The sequence below is a fragment of the Equus asinus genome, chromosome 16 (genome assembly GCF_041296235.1).
Source record: "Equus asinus isolate D_3611 breed Donkey chromosome 16, EquAss-T2T_v2, whole genome shotgun sequence".
Lineage (NCBI taxonomy): Eukaryota > Metazoa > Chordata > Mammalia > Perissodactyla > Equidae > Equus > Equus asinus.
The window spans coordinates 26,118,646-26,140,453 of NC_091805.1; the positions used below are offsets into that span (position 1 = coordinate 26,118,646).

The 21,808-nt window shown below is 34.7% G+C and overlaps 1 protein-coding gene across 6 annotated transcripts in view; it reads left to right on the top strand.

Annotated features, from left to right (window-relative positions):
* ZNF326 (zinc finger protein 326) overlaps positions 1-21,808 on the top strand; it is a 38,120-nt gene that overhangs the window by 13,526 nt on the left and 2,786 nt on the right. For all 6 annotated transcript variants that reach the window (XM_044749172.2, XM_070486805.1, XM_044749167.2 and 3 more), the window contains 6 exons: positions 1,759-1,957; positions 7,553-7,664; positions 12,332-12,479; positions 13,637-13,736; positions 15,709-15,839; positions 17,878-17,973. In XM_044749172.2, coding sequence (XP_044605107.1) covers positions 1,762-1,957; positions 7,553-7,664; positions 12,332-12,479; positions 13,637-13,736; positions 15,709-15,839; positions 17,878-17,973 — 783 coding nt within the window. In that variant the 5' untranslated portion in view covers positions 1,759-1,761. The remainder of the gene's footprint in view (positions 1-1,758; positions 1,958-7,552; positions 7,665-12,331; positions 12,480-13,636; positions 13,737-15,708; positions 15,840-17,877; positions 17,974-21,808) is intronic.

Here is a 21,808-nt window from a genome sequence, read left to right on the forward strand (position 1 = left end):
TGGGTGTTCTCTTTTCCCTGTGTCACTAGTTTTACTATTGAGAAATAATTTCATACCTGTACAAACATGTTTTTTGGCTCCTTCCTAGGAAGTGATATTTTGTAAATTATTGCTTAAATGAGTAAATATACTACTCGTGAAGTGTTTAATTTCAGGATATATAGTGTAAAGATTATGCCTTATGTTTTTAGGTAACTTGACTGACATGAAACTTTACCCAGTAAGGGTATGTAGATTGTGGGGTTATTATGTAGTTTGATCATATAAAGAATATTGTCTTTTTTGCTATCATGTAAGAATTTTTTTAAGTCAGTTGGTCTTAATAATCTCTTTGCATAGGAAAGTACTTCTGATAAAAAATGTGGTAGGGCACATGGTTTTGACTGTTCATTAGCCTTTGACATCAGTGTAGTTTGTCATACTTGTGTAGAAATTTTGCATTTATAACAGTTAACTCTTTACTTATGTAAAATGCATTGCACCTTTAATGGATAATTAATGAAGATTTTTCTGATGTGACTATATAAATACCTGGAAACACTAATTTATTCAAGTCTACTAGGTTAGATAGGTTTTCTAAGCATAATATACAAATGTAAGCAACTGATATGTTGCTGTTCCACCATATTTTATCATTGTAGGTTAATTGAAAATAGTTGAGGTACTACTCTTTGGGTTTTGAAATTGAAAATCTATTTCGGTTTAAAAAGTTGAGAAACATATTTTCCATGCTTTATATTACTTTAGGCAGATGATTTTTTCCTTATTGAGACTTCAAATATCAATTTTGTTTTCATGATAAAAAAGCAGGTATTCCTTTATTTTGTATTTACCATCCTAGTCTGAATAGACTTTTGTTTCTTTCCTCCTGTTAATGAAGTAGATGAACCAATAGGACTTTCTTTTTTAATCTTCACTTGTACAATTCCCATTGGATCCTTCTCTTCAGATTACTCCTCATTCTTTATCTTCTAAAAGTAAGGTTAGCAGAATAAATTTCTGTGGACATGTGGTTTCTTGGTGTAGTGGATTTTGTTAATGACAAGAGAAGAGGAAGGGACACAAAGAGTCGTTTGGTTGCATGACTCTTCATCTGTAAACTTTTGCTTGGACTTCTGGGTCAGAAAATGTTTCTCTAGGTAAGAATGTGAATGGAACGTCAGATGCTATTCTTTATCTGAAGTGTGTCTTGGAAGTTGATGCATGGTTATGCTTTAACTCTCCTATTTCATACTAATGTTCCATCTCGCCTTCTCATTCCCTTTTTCAACAGGGAGAAATCCTAAATGATTTCTGGATCTTTTTTACTTCAAACTTCAAATATGATCTTCTTTGCGTATCTTAGTTTTAAGCCAGGCTTTAGTCAAATAAAGATTTCTTTTAAGGTCTTTTCATGGGAAAACATCAATTAGGAACTCTGAAGAGGAGTTGTCAGAGAGTTGTACAAGTGGTAATATTCTGACAGGCACATAATGTTGTTTATGATCTCAAGTAATTTTGCATTGTAAAAATGAGAAAATAGGAAATATCCATATTTGTTCTACTGGAAATAAAACTACTAATTCACTGGATTTGAGTTCATGTAATAATTTACAAAGTTTTTTAATATGTTTATTCAGAGTGCATATATAAAATTTAGTTACATTCTGGGGAATTTTCAGGTGAAAATTAGTAGATAGATAACTTGGAAATTTTGTATGAATTCATACTTTATCTTTGGATATTATGCTAATATTTCCTGATTTCACAAATTTGCAGCATATGAGTGATTTTGGAAGCATTCATAGACCCGGAATTGTTGTTGACTATCAAAACAAACCCACCAATGTCACAGTTACCGCTGCAAGAGGAATAAAGAGAAAAATGATGCAACCATTTAATAAGCCTGGTGGAACCTTTATCAAGAAACCCAAGCTAGCAAAACCTGTGGAGAAGATGAACCTCAGCAAATCACCCAGTAAGTAAGAACACATAATTGCTATGAATTAGGATGCTTTTTATTTTTTTAAAATTCAGTGCTTTTAGATACTTTTTTCATGTTTATATAGACAAACTGCATGATAATTAAAATTGTAGAAATTAGATTCATGAATCCCCTAGTGCAGTTATTAATCAGTCATGAACATCAGAATTACCCAAAGATACTTTTTAAATTCACATGCCCTTGTCTGCTCCTCTTCCCTAAATCCTGATTTAGGGTGGAGCCAGAACATCTACATTTTTAAAAAGGCCTCACACATAATTTTGCTTCAAACTCCTTGTTTGGGGGTATGTTTATTGTTGGAGGTGGTGTTGTGGAAGTGGTATCTCACATTACGTAGAATCCCCTTTATGAGGACAAAGGAAAGACATTTTTTATGGTCCTTACTACCAGGAAAAACTGTTTCTTCTGGAAAATTAATTTGGTTTTAGTCTTCTGAAGATGATAACTCTTAAAAATAATCATATTTCCATTTTTACGTTGTTAAAAAATTGAGACCCAAGCTGAAAATCATATTAAGAAAACAATTTTATTCATGGTAACATCAAGAAGCATAAAATACTTTGGAATAAATTTAAGAAAAGAAGTACAAAATTTATACTTTGAAAACTATGAAACATTGTTGAAAGAAATTAAAGAAGACCTAAATAAATGGAAAAACTAAATGAATGTTCGGAGATCAGAAGACTTAGTATTGTTAAGATGGTAATACTCCCTGAACTGATGTACAGATTCAGCACAATCTCTATCAGAATTTTCTACTTGACTTCTTTGCAAAAATTGACAGATTGATTCTAAAATTTATAGGGAATTGCAAGGGACTTAAAATAGCCAAAACAAAAGAAGAAAGAACAAAAGAAAAATAAGAACAAAATAAAGACTCAGATTTCATGATTTCAAAACTTAGTACAAAGCAACAGTAAATAAAACAGTGTGGTACTGGCACAAGGGCAGACATAGATCAGTAGAATAGAATTGAGAGTCCAGAAATAAACTCATAAATCTATGGTCAACTGGTTTTTAAAAGGGATGCCAAAATTAGAAGAAGAGAATAATCTTCAACAAATGGTGTTGAGACAACTGGATAGCCACATGTGAAAGCTAAATGTAAGACTTAAATGCAAGAACTAAAACTATAAAACTGTTAGAAGAAAATATAGGGGTAAATCTTCATGACTTTGGATTTGGCAAGAAATTCTTAGAGATGACAGCAAAGGAATGAGCAACAAAAGAAAAAATAGATAAACTTTATCAAAATGATAATCTTTTGTGCTTCAAAGGACACTGTAAAGAGAATGAAAGAGAGCCCACAGAGTGGGGGAAATATTTGCAAATCATGTATCTGATTAGGGTCCTTGTGTTTAGAATATGTAAAGAATTTTTACAACTCAAAGGAAAAATAGCCCAATTGAAGAGTGAGCAAAACATCTGAACAGTTTTCCAAAAAAAGGAATATAAATAGCCAATAAGCACATGAAAAAATGCCCAACAGTTAGTTATCAGGGAAATGTAAACCAAGACCACAGTGAGATACCACTTCACACCCACCTGGATGGCTAGAATGAAAAAGACAGATAATAACAAGTGTTAGCAAGGATGTGAAGAAATCAGACCTTCATACCCAGCTAGTGGGAATGTAAAATGGTGCAGCCACTTTGGAAAATAGGCGGTTCCTCAGATGGTTAAACAACTACCATATGAACCTGCAATTCTATTCCTAGGTATATATCTAAGAGAAATGACAACATACATCCTCACAAAAACTTATATACAGATGTTTATAACAGCATTATTCACAGTAGCCAAAGGGTAGAAACAACCCAAATATCCATTAGTGGATGAATGAATAAATAAAATGTGATGTGTCTGTGCAATGGAGTGTTTTTAGCCGTAAAATGGAATGAGGTCCTGATACATGCTACAACTTAGATGAACCTTGGAAAGATTATGCTAAGTGAAAGAAGCCAGTCACAAAAGTCCACATATTATATGATTCTTTTCATGTGAATGTCACATACAGAAATCTATAGAGACAGAAAGTAGGTTGGTGTTTGCTTTGGGCTATGGGGTATGTAGATAGTAATACTTAAAGGGTACCAGCTTTTTTTGTGAGTTGATGAAAGTGTTCTAAAATTAATCACGGTGATGTTTTCACATATCTGTGAATATACTGAAAACCATTGGATTGCACACTTCAAGCAGATGAATTATATGGTATGTGAATTATATCTCAATACAGTTTTTTTTTTTAAAGTTCAAGGCCAGATTACTCTATCACTTTTCTCTGTTATTGTATTTTATTTTTTAACTTCATAGTGTATCTCTAAATGAAATCAAGTGCATTTGACCAAATTAGTTTAAGTCAAGGATATACATAAATAAAAGCTAAGAAAATGTCTTTTTAAACACATTCTCTGTGAAGACATATAATAGCAAAATAATATAAACAAATATCTTGCCCATTTTTGGTTGTACACTAAATTATTTTTTGTTTTCTATATTTATTTTTGCCTTGATGAGTGAGAAGTGTTTTGTCTTTCTAAGTTAGGTGATATTGCAAGGGCACAAAAGTTACTCTCTTCCTTAGAATTTATAGTTGATTAATCTAATCAGGAATGGAGGAGGTTTAGATAATTGTAATGAATGAATATTCCAAAAGTTTCCCATCATATTTTTCAAATTCAGTTTTAAAAATAAGATGTATTGAGCATTACAGGGAATTCTTGGAGTCTGTATTCCTTTGATGTCAGAGGTGCTAAAAAAAGTGTTGATAGCCTTCAAATAATTATAAAAAAAGAGGGAGGAGGGAAAGAAGCAAGGAGACCTAGATAAGTCCTAGTTAAAAGCAGGGTATTTTTATTGTATTTTTTGGATACTGAAGTATGTTTTGTCTTTTGAATTTCATCTTCATTTAAATTGCTTAAGGATTAATTTGACAAAAGAGGGATTGTAGTAATTATTAATAATAGTAAGCTAGCACTTAACTGAATTCATATGGCACACTAGGCACTGTGTTAAAGGGCATAATGTGCATTAAACTTATGTCATTCTCACATCAACCTACACAGGTATAGGTGTGTGTATCAAACCCTCTGTAGCTGAGAAGCAGGCACAGAGCTGTTAAAAAACTTGCTGCCCGGGTTAAACCACCACTAAATGGCAAAGCCATGTTTCTTCACTTAAATTTCCATCTGATTGTAACAGAAAATTGCTTTGTACTATTTTTTCCTCTTTTAAAACAACTTTTTTCTAATTATAACATTATAGACATTTTATTATATCATATTTGAAAAAAGTAATTGCAATTGCAAATGTTAGATTCTTTCCTCAAAATGTATGCGCCATAATACAAAACTCAGGAAAGGTTTAAATACTATTCTTAAATCTACTTTCCTGCGCAATTGATATCTATGTTGTTTAATAAAAAATAATAATATTCTGGAATTGTGGAAACCTGATAGTAAGTTAGTGGAATGTCTGTTGGGATACTTTTTATACTGTGTTAATTGATAGATTGTTATTTACCAAATTGTGTTCTCTAGATATTACAAGAATAGGCAATTCAGTTGATCCTCTTGGGGCAGATTTCAAAGATAAATTTTTCAAGTATAGTTAAATAAATATTGCAAAGTTTTATACAGAACTGATATAGAAACTGAAGCAGATATATGTTACCCAACTTTTTTTTTCTTTTTAACTAAACTGAGAATACTGTAGTGTAGCTAAGGGTGAAGCAAAAATTCTGTAGTCAAATCGGGCTTTCACTGTCAGGTGTGAGGTGAGCCTTTTGAAAGATATCTGCTGAACATTCAGGAATAATAGGTCTTCCTACACTCTAGCATAGACTATGTGATTTGTTGAAAAGCAGTAGGAAAGGAACCATATTCTGTCATTTGACTGGGGGTACGACATATTATGTTGTAGCTTTAGCATATGAAAGGGAAATGAAATTACTTCTAGTTTGAGGTCATATACAGGTGGATTTTCCATAGAGTGAGAGTTGGGGGGAAACTGAATGAAGATATTGAAAATGGTTAATAAAATGAGAATGTACATTTAAGCTATTATGAAATGATGAAAAATAATCTAGATATTGAATTTTAAGGTGTTGATTTTATGTAATTTTGAAACATCCCACTGTATACATAGCAAGTGCTTAATAAATATTTGTTTACTGTCAAATTTATGAGTCCCCAGATGTTCATGATTTTGTATTAGATGTTTTGCCAAAGGTAATCTAAAATGATAATGCATAAAAGAAGTAGTTCAGGGGTAGATAAGTTTTTTTTTAGTCTGCAGTTAAATGTATTATAAGAAAGAACCTGCTCACAGTGAGATACCACTTCACAGCATGTGAAGTGATGGCCGTAATTTAAAAAAAAAGAAAAATAACAGGTGTTGATGAGGCTGTGGAGAATTTGGAACCCTCACACTTTACTGGTGGGAGTGTAAAATGGTGCAGCTGCTGTGGGAACCGGTTGGTGGTTCCTCAAATGATTGAGCATAGACTGCCCACATGACCCAGCAATTCCACTCCTAGGTATATACGTCAAAGAACTGAAAAGTATTCAGACAAAAAACGTGTACACAAGTGTTCATAGCAGCATTATTCACAGTCGCCAAGAGGTGGAAACATTGAAAATATTCATCAAGAGATGAATGGATAAAAAAAAAAGTGGTGTATCCACACAGTGGAGTATTATTCAGCCATAAAAAGGAAGGAGATAATGATATATTGTAAAACACATGGATGAATCTCAAAAACATTGTGCTAAATAAAAGAAGCCAGACAAAAAAGGCCCCATATTGTATGATTACATTTATATGAAATATCCAAAATGGGGAAATCTATAGAGACAGAAGGCAGATTAATAGTTACCAGAGGCTTGGGGAAAGGGTAAGTAGGGAGTGACTGCTTAATGGATATGGGGTTTTCATTTTGGATGATGAAATAGTTCTGGAGGTAAATAGTGGTGATGGTTGCACAATACTGTGATATACATACTACTACTGAATTGTACTCTTTGAAAGGGTTAAAATGGTAATTTTGTACCATATGTTATATTACTTTACTATATTCACATTAAAAAATGTTTTAAAAGAAGAGAAAAAACCTTTTAGGTTTATACATTTTAAGAAATTTTGGGAGAGCTGCTATAATGTATATGAGGTTTTGCATCTAAGGCTCTCCATTGCTCATTGAATTTCCGTTTTCATTCAAGATCAGGTTATTTCAGTGTTTCTTGAAGTGTTGTATTCAAGATGATTTTACATGATATAGATATTATTGCTTAAAATGAGAATAAGAAAAAATGAGCAGATTTAAAGAAAAATTTGTAGCAAATAATCACATAGATGAGAAGTAAATATGGCAAAATTCGTGATGATGGTGTTCAAATGAATGAAGTTTCAGAAATACTGAGTAATCTCAAACTCTGATTTTTCTGGGGAGTTCAGTTGAGATTACGATCACCAAGTAAACCTTGTATGTCTGTACTTTATGAACTGGGGCCTGGAAAGGGAGAATGGAAAAATGGGTTTTGGTTTTGACTGTTTTGTCTGATATCCTAGCAAAAACTGATCCTAAAAATGAAGAAGAGGAAAAGCGGCGAATTGAGGCTCGGCGAGAGAAACAAAGGCGCAGAAGAGAAAAAAACAGTGAGAAATATGGAGATGGATACAGGTTTGTGCTTAGTAGAGTCAGAAAATTGGGCTCATTAAAAAACAGTTTCCTAGAAAAGGCAAATATATGAATTGGAATGTGAAAAAATTCTTCAGAATCAAATGAAAAGGTTTGATCAAAGATGTGTAGGAATGCTTTTGATTTTTGATATTTATATGTAATCACCACTTAGAAAATATATGAAAAAAGGGTCCCATTCATAATTGTAATCCAAAAATAAGAAATAGAAATAATGTATTCTTGAAAAGAAATACATGTTATAACATGAAGAAAAACCACATAGTCTTCCTGAGATTTGACTACATGGAGATATAGTGATATTCTTGGATTGGAAAACTAAATATTACAAATATGTCAGATCTTCCCAGTCCTGATTCCAAAGAAGATGCTGAAAAAGAAGAGTACATCAGTAGGTACTAGCTTTTCCTGATATTGAAACATTAGAAAGCTGTAATAGTTAAGAATCTGTGGTACTAGGAAAAAGGTAATCAGTGTAACAGAATTATTAACTTGTAAACATATGCATTATATATAAGAATGTATTATGTAATAAAGAAGATATTGAAAGAGGAATTGCTTGGTAACTGAAAAATAACAAGAAAAATAGTTTGGATCCTCTTCTTAGACCAGCAAGGATGAATTCAGATGGATTAAAAAACCTAAAAAAAGGGGAAATAATAGGAAGATAAAAGGGAGTGTTGTTTTCTTTTTTTTCTTCTCCCCAAAGCCCATCAGTACGTAGTTATATATTCTAGTTGTAGGTCCTTCTAGTTGAGCTGTGTGGGACGTCACCTCAGCATGGCCTGACGAGTGGTGCTAGATCTGTGCCTGGGATCCAAACTGGTGAAACCCCGGATCTCTGAAGTAGAGAGCGAAAGCTTAACCACTCAGCCACGGGGCCGGCCCTGAAAATGGGGTATTTTAATCTCTGCAAGAATATTTTTTTTTCTAGGCTTAAAAGTTATGGAATAAATTACAACGGAAATGATGACCAGATTTGTTTAAGTAAAAATTTTAACTAGAAAGAAAACAGACTTGGAAAATATTATAAACATGAGAAATGGTTAATGTCTAAGTTAGATAAGTATCACCCAACCAGAATTTTTTAAAAAGTAAGAAAACAAGATGCCCAATACATAATTTGGTAAAGGAACAACAGCTGGTTAACAATTTTAGGGAAAATGTTGAAATTCACTGTAAGTTAAATAAACTGAAAATTTAAATAATGGTTTGGCATTTTATTCGTGAGGAGCAAAGAAATATTTATTTACTAACTAGGATAAAGTCAAAGGCCAGTGTTATAATTTGCTGGTGACTGTGTAATGTGGTTGTAACTACTGGGAAACATTTTAGCAGTTTTTAAAAGTGTCTTGAATTTTTTGATACTCATTTATCTCTCCAAGGAAATAATCTAAAAATATAGTTTAATCTAAAAGATGCCCATTACATTATATATAATAGCTCCAAACATAAAACAAATACCAGTGATAGGGATTGATCAAGTATATGTAAGGTTTGACACATTCATTCGTGGGCTTTTGGGCCGTTGTTAAAAATGATGGTTTATAAAGCCTAAAATAGGATGGAGAAAATGTGAGCAAAATAGGAAAATATAAATACAAGATGTAAAATTATACATAGGAAAAAAGAAGACTGCCAGGAATTTTTTTTAAAGGACAATAATTGATATTTTTTCCTCTGAAATCTGCTTAGGTACTGCTTTTGCCAGGAAAATAAAGAATATAAAACTGGAACGGTAAATTCAGTGTATTTCCCGTTCAGAATGTAGTTTTGCTCTTTAAAAGTTAACTTGTTTGCGTAGCATGAAGAGAATGAAATGTTTCACTTGCGTGAGTTTTCTAGATGTTTAAAACTTTATTTTAATTCAAAAGATAACATTTTAAGAGAAGAATATGCAAACCTTTCCATGAAAGTATTTTTAAAATGTATGAATTTCCTTTCGTATTAAACAGGATACTCTTTGTTGTTACTTGGTTTTAATATATGCATTGGTTTTATTATGTGAAATATAGTGAAAGAAAATTCAGTCGCATCTGAATTCCCATTATTTTTAGTGTCTTTTTTTTTTTTAGTAAAGATTGGCACCTGAGCTAACAACTGTTGCCAATCTTCTTTTTTCTTTTTTTAATTGCTTTTTCTCCCCAAATCCCCCCAGTACATAGTTGTATATTTTTTAGTTGTGGGTCCTTCTAGCTGTGGCATGTGGGATGCCGCATCAATATGGCCTGATGAGCGGTGCCATGTCCGCACTCAGGGTCCAAATTGGCGAAACCCTGGGCCCCTGAAGCGGAGCGTGCGAACTTAACCTCTCGGCCACGGGGCTGTCCCCTAGAGTGTCTTTGATTTTAATCTGCTAGGTATTACTTGTGTAACTTTTGTGTCCAGCTTTAATAATCTTTTCCTATGCTCTTTCTGGTTTGTTACTCCTAATTTGTTGGGACCTGAGAAAGAGTAGGATTAAGCTTATTAAGAATTAACCCATAAAAAGAAGTTCTAGTTTTAAGGGGCAGCTATTTTTAGTCCTTGTATCTCTCTCCCTCCGATATAATTCCTTCTTTTGACAGGGGTAATCGGCTTAGGTACTTTGGTGAGGAAATAAATTGAAATGAACACTTTGTGTCAAACGTGTAGGAGTCTGAAGATGATTTTACATTGTAAGATTAATTTTTCTATTTAATTACCCTGTGAATACTTTCCCCATTAAAAATGATAGATTTGGATATGATGTATCGATGTTAATATAATAAATGTTGTGATTTGGAGAAAATAAAAGAACTGAACTTTCATTTAGCTGTTTTCTCCATAACTCTAAAACCTGATGGCACAACCAAAAGAATGTCAGTTCAGTTAAGTTGCCATTTTAGGATAAGAATCCTTTAAAATAGTCTAAAATTATTTTAATTTACTAGAGCAGTTTTACTTTGAGTTAGGAGGATAAGAGATTGACAGTAAATAACTATTCTTGTGATATGTTCTTTTTGGATATTTGAATGCTTTCAATATAATAAAGAGGATAAGAAGGTGAGGGAACCTGTGAGGAAAGGGATGGGTGTCTGAGGGATGTGGACAAACAGCAGTATGTGCAGAAGAGTGTATGGTCGAAAGAGAATGCAGAGTGCTCTTACGGGAGATGACTTCTAAATAGGAGTGCAGGGAAGTCAGGGAGATGGATGGAGCTGGTATTTGAACTGATTTAGGAATCAAGGGTTGCAGTCAAAGTTGTCAGGCAGCCCAGGTAGAGGGCATGACTTGAGGTAAAAGCAAAGGAACAGGAGTGTTTCATTGATATTCAGGAAATGGAAAGCTGTGTGGATTGAAAATGACTCCAGTCGGGGTAAAAGGTGTAATCTAATTTAAACATTTATTGAAGGCATACTGTGTGCCAGATATTGTTAAAGGTATTAGTGGGTAAAGCCAAAAAGAGAGAGAGAAGAGATTAAGAGCTTTGTTAAACGACAATTGAAAATGTTTTAACTGTTTCTGGAAACTTAAGGAGCCAGTGAAGCCTTTTGAGCAGTAATGTGGCTGTTGCCTCCTTTTGGAAGTAATAATTAATTGAATAATTATTTTGTGCCAGGAACTGTTCTAAGGGCTCTATATGTATTAATTTTTTTTAATCCTCGTGATAATTCTGTGAGGGTTCTCATCTCATTAAGATGAGGAAACTGAGGTCTGGAGAAGTTAAGTAACTTGCCCAAGGTCGCATAAAGGGGCTAGGATGTAAACCCAAGAATGGGCTCCAGACCCCACACTCTTAACCAGGAAAATAAATCTTAATAGTAGTGTAAGGAATTAATGAAATGAAAAGGACTTTATCTGACATTTGAGTTTCTCATTTTTTCAGTTTCCCATTTCTTTCATTTTCTGTTTCTAAAAATTTAATTTGCTATTTACTTAAAGAATGAGTTGTTTTAAAATTAGCCCAGAATTAGATGTGAATTCCTCCTCTGTATAGAGGAAATCTAATAGAATTTAGATTTGTTATTTGAGAGAAAATGGAGACTGGAGACAGAGAAACCAGTTGGGAAACTGTTGTCATAATTAAAGGAAAAGAAAATAACAAGAATATATAAGATAGGAACAGTTAAATGGTAGAAAAAGGGGAAATTCATTCTGGGATGGCACGTAAGCTTCTAAATGTGTGCATTTGTCCAGCCCAGGCCTATTAGTCATCCTCAAGCGGCCTTTAGAGGACAGGACTTTTAATTACCCAGGAGCTCCAAGGGAATGAATTATGGTTGTCTGGTGTTCCACCTGGCTTTGTTGATACTGCCTTAGTGGTTTGGAAGCTTGAGGATGGAACAGAGTGTAAAATAAGTAGTGGAACTTTGGAACTCGTTACTTCTTGAGGTTTACTCTGGCTTTCTAACTGGTCTAGGCTTGAAGTGGATAGTTTAGGACTAGATTAAGTGGATAACACTGATTCCCTCTTTCATACGCAGAAGTTCCTGGGTGGGCCAGAAATGCAAAGTGGTATAATGATAGTGTTGTCCATATAGGTACTTAAAGAAACACTGTTTTTCTGACTTAAACTAAATTACTTCAGAAAATGGAAGAAAAGAAATCATTTATGCTGGTAATTAGTTTCATTGCTATATTCTTATGAACTCTTTCTAAGTAAATAAAACTTTTTTTTTTCCTTATAGAATGGCATTCACATGTTCATTTTGTAAATTTCGAACATTTGAAGAAAAAGATATTGAACTGCATCTGGAAAGTTCTTCACATCAGGAAACATTAGATCATATTCAGAAACAAACCAAGTTTGATAAAGTAGTTATGGAGTTTTTGCATGTAAGTAGCTGTTTTTGAAATGAAGAAGACACTCTGACATTTCAGTTTCTTATTTTTTCAGTTTCCCATCTCTTTCATTTTATGTTTCTAAAAATTTAATTTGCTCTATACTTAAAGGATGAGTCGTTTTAAAATTAGCCCAGAATTAGATGTGAATTCCTTCTCTGTAATAGAGTTTAGATTTGTTATTTGAGGAAAGATTTTACATTTTTCAGAGTAGTTTCTGGCAGAGGTGTCAGGAAAAGAATTCCTTTAACAACTATTTGTTGGTGTAGAATCAGCTATCATCCTTTGAGAGACTATGTACCTCGTGTTGTGCTGGGTATTTTCATTTAAGCCTGCTAACAACTCCTTTTTATCACAAGAGATCATGCTCAGAGCAGTTTAGTGACTTTCAGTAAGTGGCAGAGTCTGCTTACTGAATTCAGAGCCAGGGAGCCTGCTGGGTGTTTGTTTAGTGTCCTTTGTATTATCAGTGTGTGGTCATCAGTTCAACAGTTTTTCTTGAATACTCAAGGAAGGTGTCGTGCAGATACTGAAGACACTCAAACTACCCTCAGTGAACTAACAATAACAGGAAATAGAACACACTCACACATACACAGATGACACGGTTAAGTGAAAGAGCCAAGAATGATAGTGTGGGTAGAAGGGGTTTCGAGAAGAGGAGGATAGTTAGGGCCAGGGATGCTTAAGGAAGGGGCTAGAGCTGGCCTGCTAGTTGTACATACAATTAATTTGGGCAGAAGAAATGGAATTGTTAGAAGGTTAGAAATACAGTGATCATTCGTTCCTCTATATCCTTGCAGAATTGTATCCCTTAATTAAAATTTTTTTCTATAATTTTATTCCTTAACTGGTTCCTTGCTGTCATTTAAGACTTAAGTACTCACCTGCCCTGAGAAGACCTCTTGACTGTTCCAACTGTGTTTGATCTCTTTTTCTCTATATACTTGAAATACATTTTGAAAAGTGAAGACTTTTTGTAGTTTCTTAGTATTTTATGGTATCTTTTCAACTAAAGTGTAAGCTCCTTGAGAACAGATATTAGTTCTTATATAACAGGTATTGTTGTCTTCCACAGGCTGAGCGTGGTACTAAGCTTATACTCAGTGCTCACTGAAAACTTTTTGGATTCTTCCTGTTTTGTTTTCTAGGAATGTATGGTGAATAAATTCAAGAAAACATCTATTCGTAAGCAACAGACAAATAATCAAACAGAAGCAGTCAAAGTAATTGAAAAAGATGTTATGGAAGGTGAGTATTTAACCAAATTGTTTTAGAAATTTACATGTACGTTTTACATACCATAGCCCGTTTGAATGTAAGTGATGCCCGCTAGAGTGATACAGCACATGGTTCTGTGTGGTAGTCCTGAGTAGGTTATCAGAAATGAATTCCTTTGACTTTCTGTTCTCATGCTTACAAATTATCACTACTTACCCTTACATCTTTCACTTAAGTTTTAGACGAGAAATCAGCTGTACCTCTAGGTGGAAGATACTTCTTCTTTGGCCCTCTTATTCCTTCTCATCTTAAGGACTTTTGCTCAAATATTGAACTCGTCTCTTCTGTTTTTCAATCTTTTCTTCTCTTTTGATTCTGTTTCTGAAGCCTATGCTCTTATCTTAAAAAACAAACAAACAAACAAAACCCAAAAAACGAAGGAAAAGAAAGGAAAAACAGACACTAGTTTCCCTAAAACCTGCCTTTCTTTTTAAACAATCATACTTCTTTCAGCATAGTCCACACTAGTCTCTGTTTCTTCACTTCTCCATTTATTGCTTTACTCACAAGTAGACAACTTTCTGCTACCATTAGTCTACTGACACTACTCTGACAGAGGTTACCAACACCAACTTCAATATGTTCTTTTGAATTATCTTACTTCTGCAGCATTTTTCACTGATAACTCTATTCTTCCTGAATCTGTTTCCTCCCTTAGTTTCCGTGGTATCTCACTACCCTGATGTGCTTTTTATTCCTTTGTCATTTTTCTCTTTGTGCTATTTTTCCCTACCAGGCTTTTAGAAGTTGATATTTCCCAGTATTCTGTCATTAGTCCCATTATCATCTCTCTTTATATTCCTTCCTGATGAATTCATGTACCTACAGAGGTTAAATTAACATCTATGTGTTAATCACTTATACATCTATAACACAGATCTCTCTTCTGAACTCTGATCTCATACATCCAACTGCCTACTGATGTCTTTCTTCAGCAGTGCCGCAAAATCAACATATCCAAAAAAATACCCTCTTCTTGAGCATGCCCCACTCCATAAAGAATACAAAACAAAAATTAAACAAGTATCTCCTTTATCTTGGCAAGTGGCCTCGCCATAAAAGACACAAGTATGCAATTAATCCTAAGTACTCACTTTTACTTTCTCTGTCTGTAGCAGTGTCTCCTATTGGTTCTCTCCTTTAAATATCTTCCAGATCTGTTTCTTTACCTCCTCTTTAAATATTACATTTGCTCAAATCTTTATCTGTTCTCTTGATAATTGTAGTATTTTCCTAACTAGTTTCCTTACTTCCAGTCTTTCTTGTCTCTAATTCTACTACATGATTTCATTACTTCAGGAATTTTCAGTGGCTCCCTCATCCTCTGCAGGGTGAAGTTCTAATTCCTGGGCATGGCATGCAAAGCTCTTCATGATCTAGACCCTACTCTTTTTCTCTGTTAACATCTTTTGTCCCTTCTTTATGCTCTGTGCCCCAGCCATACAGAATTACTTGCAATTCCCAAAAAATACCATTTTCTCTCACATCTTTCTCTTGAATATACTTATACCTTCTCCTGTAATAAACCTTGATCACCATTTTCAAGATCCAACATATTTTTTGTTGCTTATGAATCCGAGGTGGACACCTTTTCTCCATCCCTATCCACCCACAATCATAATCGTGGAAATTCTTATTTTACTCTAAAATCAACATTTGTTTCCTTTTATGTTTTTGCGAAATGGACTTATAGGCCTCAGAGCATGATGGTATAACATGATTAGGCAATATAATATAATTAAACTTTATGATTTTAATGTATTATACATATATGCAGATTTATAAGATGTAGAAAACTCAACATAAACCTATAGACTCTGATCTTTTTTTGGAAGAAGGGCTATAAGTAATCATGGAAGTGAAATAGTAAAAACTTGATTTGTCAGAAATAGGAATATATGAATCATTACTTTTCTTACTGATAATTGAATTTCTTTTGTAGGTGTTACTGCAGATGATCACATGATGAAAGTCGAGACTGTTCACTGCAGTGCGTGTAGTGTGTATATCCCTGCTTTACATAGTTCAGTTCAGCAGCACTTAAAATCCCCTGATCATATCAAGGGGAAGCAGGTAAGTTTTGATCTATCTTAATGAAGTCATTGAGTTATTCATCAATCCGTTATCATCGTTTAAAGGTTGTTGCTTCACACCTACCTACTTGAGGCCAATCCTGTTAATCTCATGTGTGACTGTTACCGAACCAAAAGTGGATTCGCCCCTTGGCGAGTTACAGTCAGACTCTTGACCATAAGTAGTTGTCACACAAAGTAGAAGTTAGTTGCAGCAAATAGGAAGCCATGGCTGTCTTCAAACAGAGGAAAGCTGGGGCCTTTTATTTTGGATGGGGAACGAATATTCAATAGGGAGAGGTGGGCATTCGCTTCTGCAGGCTCATTTGGAAAACATGCTTCCACATGTACTGCAGGTTATGGTAATAAGTCCTGAGTTGGTGCAGCAGAGGAGATCTTAGCATTAAAAATGAGGGGAAGGCCATAGGCCTGGCTCTTGTGGTGGGGCTTGCCCTGGTTCAGGGTGGTTGGTGATTGCATCTTTTCAACAGTTAAATGCTTCCTAACCTGCCTTTGAGTTCCTCAGGGCAATTAGTTGGGTGACATGACTAACTGTAAAAATACCTAGAGAGACAGTGTGTGTAATGGTTAAGATTGTCGGCTCTGGAGCAGGACTTTCTGGGTTTGAATCCTGCTTCAGTACATAACGTGTGTTAAACAAGTAAATTAACTTTATCTGTTTCCTTATATAAAATGGGGATGGAGAATCATTCTACTCTTGTGTGACTTTTAAAGGATTAGGTTAATTAAAATATAAAAGACACTTAAAATAGTACCTGGTACATAGTAAGCATTCAGGAAATCATAGCTGTTGTTGAACTATTCCTTTTATTATTAACATTTTTTTTAAGTTGGTAAAAAATGGTTTTATGAGTGTGTGCATGTGTGAGTTTTAGAACAAAAAAGAAAGTAAAGGTTTGATTATAATATACATTTCTCTGATGGTTGGGAAAAATAATTAAAAAACTAGGATTATCATTATTATAATATATATATTATATATGTAATATATAATATATATAATATATTAGTAAATTTGAGTAGAATTTACTCAGAAATTGTAGAAGAATTTACTGTTTTCTTTTTGATTAGCATATTTTGGTTTCTATGTTGGTTGGTTTTATTTAGTCAGATTTACTTCAAATAAAAAAATGTTTATATTGTGGGACATTAGTTTGAAAAGCATATTTAAAAATTTAAATATTAAGGACTTAAGCTTTTTTGTTTGTTTTTGTTTGGCGAGGAAGATTATCCCTAAGCTAACATCTGTGCCAGTCTTCCTCTATTTTGAATGTGGGATGCTGCCACAGCATGGCTTGATGAGCCATGTGTAGGTCCGTGCCCAGGATCTGTATTCATGAACCCCAGGCCGCTGAAGTGGAGCATGTGAACTTAGCACTATGGCACTGGGCTGGCCCTAAAGATTTAAGTTTTAGATAGAACATACCTGGGTCTTAAATTCATATTTTGTGTCAATGTGAACCTCATTTAACTCAGATTTTTTTTAGCCACTTTGAGCACATATAATCTTTTAAAAATCTTTGTTCTTTCATTTCTCTTTTGATGTTTCCTTGACACCTTTTTGGCAACTAGACATTCTATATTATTACTTTTCCTCCTTTGTATAATACAGTCTTGTGATAACTACAGCCCAGAGGAAGACGATTACTCCTAACAGTATGAAAAATTATTCCTTCTGTTTTGATAGCATGAAAGTTAATAGTTGGAGTAGTTGGAGCTGGGGGAGGTGGATGTAGAATAGAGAGGAGAGAAAGCAACTGTCTAGTAGACCTAGACTTATAGTATTTGGTGACTGAGTGATTTCGTTGCAGCAGGTCGGCTTATTGAATCTTCATTGTTTTAATCCATAGGTGATTTAGATTATGGTCACAGTAGCTGCTGTTGCTTTATAGCTTAATTTGCCAGAAAGTAAATCATTTAAATCTAAAGAATTGAGCATACAGTGTTTTTTAATTATGGAAATATATTTCATGGCATGGTTTTCAAGTGCATACCTCCTTGTGTTCTATTTTTCATAGGCTTATAAGGAACAAATAAAAAGAGAGAGTGTCTTGACTGCTACAAGCATTTTAAATAATCCAATAGTGAAGGCACGATATGAACGTTTTGTTAAGGTAAGATTTTAGGACAAAAACTTACTTCTTAGGTTATATTGTAGTATTGTAATAATTAAATGGTGACATAGTAACTCTTTGTGATATTTAAATATAGTACAACATTGCGAATAATTTTACATCGTATCTTGCACATAGATAAAACATCTTTTTTCCCAGTTATTGGGATTTGTGATGGGAGAAAGCAATAAGCCATTCCTCTTTCATCCTCTTTCTAGCTCTGGATCATTTGAGAGATACACAGTCATCTGATAGAAGATCAGAATGTCAGCTTTATTCTTGATTTTTTAAAAAAAGGATGACTTGAAGGATATGTCTTAGATGTGTAGTTAATCTGGACCTTCTAATATATTTCACTCCCAAGTCAGATAGCCTTACATACCCCCAGCCTGTTACTGGTTCAGCTAAGCAGCAACAGGCTTCCCCTAGTGTACCACATGACATAGAACAGACTAGAATGTATCCTTTCTGTTACTAGGAAGACCCAAAAGAAGGGGACTCAGGAGAGATGGAGTTGTGCACGTCCATTTCTTCTTCCAAGCCTACTAATTGATAAGGCGTTCCTCTTCCTTGGATAAAAAATTTAGGGGGAAAGCAGGAGATCAGATATGTTGCTTCAGAAAAAGCTCCCTCGTGGAATCAGGAGGCCAGGAGAAAGGAAGTTTGCCCCTAATGTTAGGAAACTCATAGAGTGAAAGATGTGAAAAATTAGGTATACCTGACCCATTGCTTCTCAGAATTTTTACCATATATTATTTAGGTAATCCTTTGCATAAAATCATTTTTTAAATATTATGAACACTTATCGTACAAAGACGAACTTAACTATTATTCAGGAAATTAATAGAAATAAATTTTAGAGGTTAGTGTGTGAGTCTTTATGAAACAGTACCTCATTTAAAATCATCCTACACTGGAGAGAGATGTTATGTTGAAGATTTACAGAAGTTTGTTATAGTCGTGTGTTGCTCGATGACAGGACCTTCTGAGAAATGCGTGTTAGGTGATTTTGTTGTTGTCTGAACATCACACTGTGTGCTCACACAAACCTCGATGGTATAGTCTGCTACACGTCTAGGCTGTATGATACTAATCTTAGGGGACCACTGTCTATATGTGGTTTGTTGTTGACTGAAAGGTTGTTATGTGGTGCACGACAGTATTTACATCAGTAACTCAATTTTTATATAACTGTTGTATAGATTTGAGGGGTTTTGTTTATTTTGGCTATCGTGATGATTAACAGGTACTCTGTGAAGAAGCCTGATATGTATTTAATCACCATTTAAATTATCTCTCAACCAAGTGACTTCCAAGCTAAATAAATATCAGTTCTTTCCACTTGTTCCTTAGGGGCCTAGTTTCTGCTTTGTTAATCGTATTTGTCACTATTTACTACATTCTTGACACTACTTTTAAAAAGTGAATGCAGGGGCCAGTTCAGTAGCACAGTGGTTAAGTTCACGTGCTCTACTTCGGTGGCGTGGGCTTTGTGGGTTTGGATCCCAGGCACAGACCTGCACACAGCTCATCAACCCATGCTGTGGCAACGTCCCACATACAAAATAGAGGAAGATTGGCACATATGTTAGCTGAGGGCCAGTCTTCCTCAAGCAAAAAGAGGAGGATTGGCAACAGATGTTAGCTCAGGGCTAATTTTCCTCACCAAAAAAAAAAGAAAAAAAAGAGAGAAATCCAATTTTATGAGAGAGAAGGCATCAAAAAGATAACAGCATTATACCTCAAGTAGAAAAAAATAGATTTTTCTCCTTGCTGTATCACAAACTTTTGAGAAGTTAATGATTGCTATTGATGTATGAAAGTAATTTTTAATGAGAGAAGAATACAAGTTAGAATTTCTACATAGGAGTTTCAGGCTACTCTTTAGAGTCACTTCATGGAATGAGAGACATCACTGGTGGGACTGGCTTGCTTATGTGCATATTGTGGAGAAAGTACCTGAACTGAGGAGAACTTCTGTAGGACCTTGTTACTCTAAATGTGATCCATGAACCAGCAGTAAAGGTGTCATTTTGAAGCTCATTAAAAATGCAGAGTTTCAGTTCATGTCCAGGCCTGGTGAATAAGAATCTTCATTTTGACAACATTCCAGTTGATTCATATGCATCTTAAAATTCAAGAAGCACTGATGTCACGTTACTTAGTGTGATTTCCCTTCGTTTGGCATTCCTGTCTGCTCTGTTCCCTGCTGTCATCCCCCAGAATATCCTCTGCTCATGGTGAGCTCTGGTCATGGCTTAAAACTTTCACTTCCAAGTGCTCTCATTCTGACAAAATATCCTTTTTAATCTTTGTCCCATGAAACTAAGCAGTTCATCAATTTCTCCCAATTCTTCAACTGTATCATCTTGTTCTGCCTTCACTCCCTGGCCTGGACGTGCTTGGAACAGTGCAGTGCTGCCCTTCTATAATTCCTTACTCGTTTGTTCTTCCACCTATTACCAGATCCCAGCACTGTGCCGTCTCTGGTTGGTGTTATTAACTGTCTGTCTTACTAAAACTATTGTGGAATTGTGCTAGTGCTATGTTTGCCACATTTTCACTGCAGTTCACCATAATTTTACTTATTACCACTCAATTCAATATGCTTGCTTTAGTGACTATTTCAAACCTTTTCTACTCTTCACTTATCCAGATTTCATCCTCACTCCCCTCACTTCACAGATTCTCTCTTGTCTTAGGGAGATTGAGACCGTAAGATATGAACTCTGTAAGTTTTCTCCTTTCTGCCTTAGATTTGTGTGTCTTTCCCTCACCTTTATTGTTATCTATGAAGGAGAATACCCTTTTTTGCCCTTTATCTGTGTTATTGTTTCATCAGTTATCTCTTTCCTTACTTGTATCTGATTTTTTTTCCTCTTTATTATTTTACTGTTCTTCCCCAAACAGACATGCTTATGAGTTCCCTAAACTAAAAATGATTTAACTTTTCCCAGACTCTGGCCCTCCCCATCCTATTATCTTTTCTCTTACCACCATACTGGAAAAGGTGGGTTACCCTGCCCTGTGCTCTTTACTTCCTGTGTATTATTCACTCTTTAACCTAATAGTTCTCAGTTGAAGATACAGTTGACTTTCAGTATCCATGGATTCCTCATCTGCAGATTCAACCAACCGCAAGTATCCATGGATTCCTCATCTGCAGATTCAACCAACCGCAGATTCAGCCATTCCTGTATCAAAAGACCTGTGATGGTTGTATCTGTACTGAACATGTAGCGACTTTTTTCCGTGTCATTATTTCCTACACGATACAATATAACAACTATTTACATAATATTTGCATTGTGTTACGTATTAGAAGTAATCTAGAGATGCTTTAAAGAATATGGGGGATGTGTATATATTATAAGCAAATACTGTGCCATTTTATGTAAGGGACTTGGGCATCTGCAGATTTTGGTATCTGCAGGGGTTCTGGAACCAATCCCCCTGGGGATACCGAGGGATGACTGTATGTAATTATAATCACTTGTGAGGCTAAAATCAAATAAGAAGCTGCCTAGGCCCTTTTTAAGACCTTCTGAATTAGGGTCTCAGGTTTCTCTGATAAATATCTCTCAAAGTACTTCTTAAATGTGCAGATTATCAGACTTCTCCCCTGGAAATTTTGATTCAGGAGATTTGAAATTGATTCAGAAATTTGTGTTTTTAGCGAGAGCTCCAGTACTTGACTAAATAAAAATCCTAGAGTGTAGGACCTGGGCCTGTGTTTTTTTTGCTGAGGAAGATTAACCCTGAGCTATCATCTGTTGCCAATCTTTTTTTGCTTGAGGAAGGTCAGCCCTGAGCTAACGTCTGTGTTAGTCTTCCT